At 49.2% G+C, this 6,250-nt stretch overlaps 1 protein-coding gene across 1 annotated transcript; it reads right to left on the bottom strand.

Annotated features, from left to right (window-relative positions):
• Nucleotides 1–1,300: 1,300 nt before the first annotated feature.
• On the bottom strand, nucleotides 1,301–6,250 carry POU3F3 (POU class 3 homeobox 3). Its single transcript, XM_037806733.1, has one exon. The coding sequence runs from the start codon at nucleotides 6,161–6,163 to the stop codon at nucleotides 4,658–4,660; it is 1,506 nt and encodes a 501-aa protein (XP_037662661.1). The 5' UTR covers nucleotides 6,164–6,250; the 3' UTR covers nucleotides 1,301–4,657.

The following is a 6,250-nucleotide window of genomic DNA, read 5'->3' as shown; positions in this document are numbered from 1 at the left end:
TGAAGAGACTCTGATGACGATTATTAATTGTTTTAACCCAGCACAACTCTCTGTTCTGCGTCACTTGGGGGTCACTGATAACCTTACATTCTTAGTACTTTCACATTCTCAGTACACCCTTCACCAGCAAAGATGTCTAAGCACAGCCAGCTCTAGGTTTTATCACCGGTTTATAGCATGTTTTAATCTTTCCATGCAGCCACACGCATTACATGAAATAAGAAAATACTTTAATTTCTATTTCTATCTTCCTGCCTTGAAAAAAAAAAAGGCCCACCTCCTAAATAATTAATTTCGAGTTTGAATCCAGTGCCAATACTTGTTGCATCCATTTTAGAGTTTGATTAATTACCCTGGAACTTGGGCAAACTAAACTCCATGTGGACAGAATGTTTCTTCCTTCAATTTAGTTCTGAAAGCTGCAAGTTATTGATGGAGCTTACTCTATTTACATACAAATTGGTACAAATATGCCTATGTCTTAAAAAGCATTTTGTATAAGTATATAAAAGTGTCATTTTTTGATTTAGCTTGAAGAGGTTGATCATTTATTACAAAAATAAAGGAATAAATACAACAATATATTGTTGCTTCCAACAGGATAAATACTTTACAAATATATAATTTAAAAAACAAATTTAATTGTTAAAATTATTTAAAATATTACACTTATCGATAAAACTATCAATAGCATACACTGCATTTAATATTAGAACCGATTATTCTCTGAATGTTGAAAACCATTCATACAAAACAGATTATGAGCATGGTAATGAGAAAACACTGGAGGCTACAGGGAAGCAGAAGGAATCCCTAAGATCAATAATGAACAGTTCTATTTTGGAACAAAGAATTAGTCCTTGGCTAAGTACTAAAAAAGAAAAGAAAGAAAGAAAAAAAAAAGGCAGCAGCGCAACAACAGCGAAGTGACTATTTTAAATACACCTTGGGTGATTTATCACATGGACTTGCCAGGAGAGGATGGTTGGGCCAAGGAGGAGTCTGAAGCTTGGACAACTGGCTAGAGCTTCAGGAGACTGTAAACTATAAATGGGTCTCGCTTGAGATTAGCCAGACCGATGGAACAGAACTTTGTCACTGTCCTTTGGGTTGGAAGGGGAGGCGGGTGATTGAAACGGAGGAAACAAATGGACACTTTACGAAGCACAAGACACTCCGTGCTGCAAAGGAACACAATGACCAAATTCATTAAAAAGATCTGGTGATATATAACAATATTTTCATTATTTACATGTGTAACAATATAAGCCTTAGCACAAAACCTCTCAGTTATATCTGCCCTCTTTTGTTTTTTTCAACAATGAATTTCATCTTGTAAATACATTCAAAGGGTTGACTTTTTTTTTTTCAAATGGAGTGCAAGTATCAGCTCACTTTATAAAATGCAAAATAATCACCAAAAATGGGCATGCTTTCCCACCTTCTCCAATTAAAAGTTAACTCTGCTACCCTCAGATCAGGGTTTTTTCCCCCAAGTAATCAGCAAAGGTTGCTTTTTAATAAAACACACTGCAAAATCTAATGGTAGCTCTTTAGTTGTCAGCCAAATCAAGAAAGCATATACCTTCCCCTAATTTTAAATAGCCTTCTTCCCCGTTCAACCAGACACCATTCCAGTAGGAAAAACAGGATTTCATCCCACGTGCCAGTAGTATCTACCACATAAAAACAACCCCACCCAGTCCTCAGCTTTCAAATGAGGCCTCCCTCGCCTGCCCTTGGAGACCCCTCAAAAACCGATGATCTTCGCTCCCCCACCCCCTCCAGGTTATAAATTCGCTGGGAGAGCTATTACAATAGCAAGAGAAATAGGAAACAAGAAGGCAAAGAAAAGTAATTTGTGTTTCTTTTTTTTTCTCCCTTCTATTTAATAAATATGGCCTTTTTCAGATTTCACAAATCAAAATGATTGTGATTTTTAGTACGACTTGGTGTTTAAAATAATGCAACCCAATACACGGCCATCTGGCTGGGCTTGATTTATGAAAGTGACACAGAGCCTGTCTGGAAGAAATAACTGTTCCTTGTTTCTCTCACAGTTTTTCAGGTTTTTTAACCCCTGCATCGATATCACAGGAAGAGGGAGCGATGATGAGGGAAGAAGGCAAAAAGTGAGTGACAGTTAAGTGAGAGCAGTGGGAAATTGGTCTATAAAAATCATGGCTTTATCACCCTTAAACCCTTCTTTTTTAAAAAGTACAATATGAAGGGGCTCAACTAAGCAGAGTGTTTTGCTTCTTTAGTACTCACAACCCAAGGCATTACACTTTCATTTTCCCATTTGGAAATACTGATATTGAGAAATGTGAACACTCTGCAGGTGTATCTAAAGAGTGATCTAAAAAGCTAACCCCCCAGCACCAGCAAAAAGAAGATACAGGATCATTCCTGGGGAAAGTGGGAAACATAAAAACGTAGAAACTAAACTCTGAGCTGGCAATCACATAGATAGTAATGTAGTGTGGCCCACAGTCGGGATTTAAAAAGTATATTCTTTCATTATGGGGGGGGGGAGCTTAATAATTTAAATTTAACTACATTTAGTTATTAATGGGAAATAATTGATGTAAAGATATTCTACAGACTGGAAGGCTGTCCTTCACAATTATTTGCCTTCAGAAGAACAGGAAAGAGATATAGCAATATGGTGGAGAGAGGAGATGAAAAAGAGAGGCTAAACTTTGGCGGGGATGGGGGGGAGGAGGGCTTGGTCTTAACCATTAATAATCAGTTGGCACGTTTTTACTAGTGATGTTCAGTCTTCTGGTAAAGCAACTACAGGCATATCCAAGAAAAGGGATAGTATTTAGACAATCTCATCTACCCACTAAAATCACCCACTAAAAACAGGGGAGAGAAAAATATTGTGAAACTTATGGATGAACAAGGAGTGACAACTAATAAAATACTGTTTCAGTTATGTCTGTCCTTTACTCCAGATGTCCAAATATACGCTAAAAGGAGCAGGCTCAACTTCCTCAATGTCTTCACTGAAGGATTTGCATTAGTAAAAAAATATTTTCTAAAGAACTCTTTCTTCCCACATAGTGTTTACGCATCAGACACAGACTATTTCATTCTAACAAATTTATTTTCTCGATCAGCTCTTACGGAATCACTACTCAAATTAAATTACAATCAAATTATCACATCAAAAGATACCCTTATTACCTAACAACTGTCCATATTTTCATTTCATTTTGATTTGTGCTCGTCTGAAAAAAACACGTAATACAAGATCTGGGGAAAAATAAATTACCGTTTTGCAGCAGTTCATAAGTATTCTGAATAAAATATTAAAAGAAGTCATTTAATGAAAATATAAAGCAAATATTTTTAGATCAACAACGGATCTAACAATCTCTATTGCCGTCTTTTGAAAAGTCTGTTTATTAAAACCTACCAAAAACACTGCTTGGAAATGGCAGTATTATATAATCACATCCACAGCACCCATTCAATCAAAGTTGGCAACGGATTGAGGAGAAGTCCAAATAAGTGCAGAGGCAGGTGCTCAGTCTTTCTAAATCCCTTTATCTGAGTCAGTCCGGAAATAAAAAATAAAAAGTATTAATAAAAAAAATATTAGCGGTGGAAATTTTAGGCATCGTCCGTCCATCCCGAGTGGCAGCCGCCAGAGGCAGGGTTTGAGGCCGGGCTTCCCTTGGCCCTCGCTTGGCGCCCAGTCCGCCCGCCGGGACCTCCGACGCGGCCCGGGAGCCTCTCGCCACTCCTGGACGGACGCCCCCTTCTCCCTCCCCCATCCCTTTGCTCTTTAGTGATGCTTTTACTTCCAAGGTTATTTTGAGGATACTTCTTTCTTTTTCTTTTGGCTTTGCTATCCAGTCTGTTAATCTCATAACCTGTGAATACTTCTTCTGGAGACAGACTCTTTTCCCTCTCTCTCTCTCTCCTTCCCATTTCATAGTCGATTTCTGCTTGTCCCCAGATGACGTGAATATGGCCAAGGAAAACAGGGTCCCGGGACACAGAGGATCATCCCCTGATCAAACCCAATACTTCTGCTTTCTTTCCAGGTCGCTCCAAGAAAACAAAACAAAACAAAACAAAAAGAACTCTCCGTGAATCACTTTAGACAGCCCTTCGGAGGGAGGGAGTGGAAGCGAGCGCGACTTATGCTTTTAAGAGAAGATGAGGCAGGTGCTGTCCACCGCTGCCAGAGAAGACATCTCAGGGTGGGAAAAACCTCGTGAGTGCAGTTTTGGTGCGTTAGGCAGCTTCACCCTTCTTTAGAAACAAAAACCAAACATCACCACAGTATAAACGAGATCTCATGATCGCCCCCTTTTTCTCTTCCGGTATTCGTTTGTTCGTTGTTATGTATATATACGTATATATAAAATAGTCTGGATATTTATTATGCTTTAATTTTTTTGGCCCCCTCCCCTTTCTTGAACTTCAAAAAAAAAATCTCTCCTTGGTCCGTCTCTCTCTTTTCTCCTCCAAGGGTGGGCATGCCTGTCTTTGGGCGGAGGGCGATGCGGCGGACCCCGGCCCGGGTCCTGGTGATCGCGGGGTCCGCGGTCCGTGCGGCGGCGGGGGCGGCGGCGGTCCTGCCCGCGGCTGCGGAGGTGGCGGCGGCGGCGGCCCTCTTTCGCTCTGCGCCCCCGGCCTCTCACTGCACGCTCGTCTGCAGCCCGTGGTGGGGCGGCGGCGTGTCGGCGCTCACCGTGCCGACCTGCGAGTAGACATCGTCCGGCGTCTGCTGCTGGATCCCGGGTGGCGTCATGCGCTTCTCCTTTTGGCGCCTGTTGCAAAACCAGACCCGCACCACCTCCTTCTCGAGCTGCAGGCTGTCGGCCAGGTTGGTGATCTCCTGCGCCGAGGGCTTGGGGCACTTGAGAAAGTGGCTCTCGAGCGCGCCCTTGACGCTCACCTCGATGGAGGTCCGCTTCTTGCGCTTGCGGCCCTGCGCCGCGATCTTGTCGATGCTCGTGGGGCTGCCGGTGCTCGAGTCCGCCTCCTCCAGCCACTTGTTCAGCAGCGGCTTGAGCTTGCACATGTTCTTGAAGCTCAGCTGCAGGGCCTCGAAGCGGCAGATGGTGGTCTGCGAGAACACGTTGCCGTAGAGCGTTCCCAGCGCCAGCCCCACGTCGGCCTGCGTGAAGCCCAGCTTGATGCGCCGCTGCTTGAACTGCTTGGCGAACTGCTCCAGGTCGTCCGAGGTCGGCGTGTCCTCGTCCGAGTGCGGGTCGTGGCTGTTGAGTCCGGGCCCAGCGCCGCCACCGCCGCCGCCGTGGTGCGGGGGCCCCTGCGCGTGGTGCGGGTGCGGCGGGTGCGGGTGCGCGTGGTGGTGGTGGTGGTGGTGGTGCTCGGCCAGCTCGGGCGTGTCCCCGCGCACCAGCCCCGGGTGCACCAGGCTCTGGGCCCCGCCGCCCGCCCCGCCGCCGCCGCCGGGCCCCGGGGGCGCGCTCAGCATGCCGTTCACCGTGAAGCCCCCGGGCTGGGAGTAGAGCAGACTCTGCGGCGGCGGCTGCTGGCCCCCGGCCATGGACGGGAGGTGTGCGGCGGCGGCGGCGGCGGCAGCAGCGGCGGCGGCGGCGGCAGCGGCCCCCCAGCCACCGGGGTGGCCCTGGTGCGGGGGCGGCGGCGGGGGCCCGAGGTGCGGCGGCCCGCGGTGGTGCAGCGCGGTGCCCGCGTGCAGGTCGTCGCGCCCGGCGCCACCCTTCACGTCGGGGCCCTGCGGGGGCGGCGGCGGCGGCTGCGGGGGCTGCTGGGGGCTGCCGGCCATGCCCACGGCGCTGCCGGACCACGGCGAGCTGGCTTCCACGGCGGCGGCGGCGGCAGCGGCGGCGGCGGCGGCGGCGTGGGGCAGGGCGGTGACCCACTGGTGCGCGTGGCTCAGCATATGGCCGCCGTTGCTGGCGGCCATGGCCCCCTGCATGAAGTCGCTCTGGACCATCTTGACGGAGGATGGGTCCCCCCGGTAGGCGCCCGAGGTCACGGCGGCGCTGCCTGGCTGCATGCCGCCGCCGCCGCCCCCCGCGCCACCCCCGCCGCCGCCGCCCCCGCCGCCGCCGCCACCCCCACCGCCGGCCCCAGCCGCGACCGAGTGCACGATGGAGCCGGCCGCCAGCAGACTGTTCCCCGGCAGGTAGGGGTTAGAAGCCGCCGTGGCCATGCCGCTCCGCTCCCGCCACCCCACCGCCGCCACCACCGCCGCCGCCGCAGCAGCAGCCGCGGCCGCCGCCGCCGCCGCCGCCGCGCC

Source organism: Choloepus didactylus, chromosome 17 (genome assembly GCF_015220235.1).
Source record: "Choloepus didactylus isolate mChoDid1 chromosome 17, mChoDid1.pri, whole genome shotgun sequence".
Classification (NCBI taxonomy): domain Eukaryota; kingdom Metazoa; phylum Chordata; class Mammalia; order Pilosa; family Megalonychidae; genus Choloepus; species Choloepus didactylus.
Note: the sequence above shows the minus strand (reverse complement) of the source record. Positions and strands in the feature narration are given on the sequence as shown.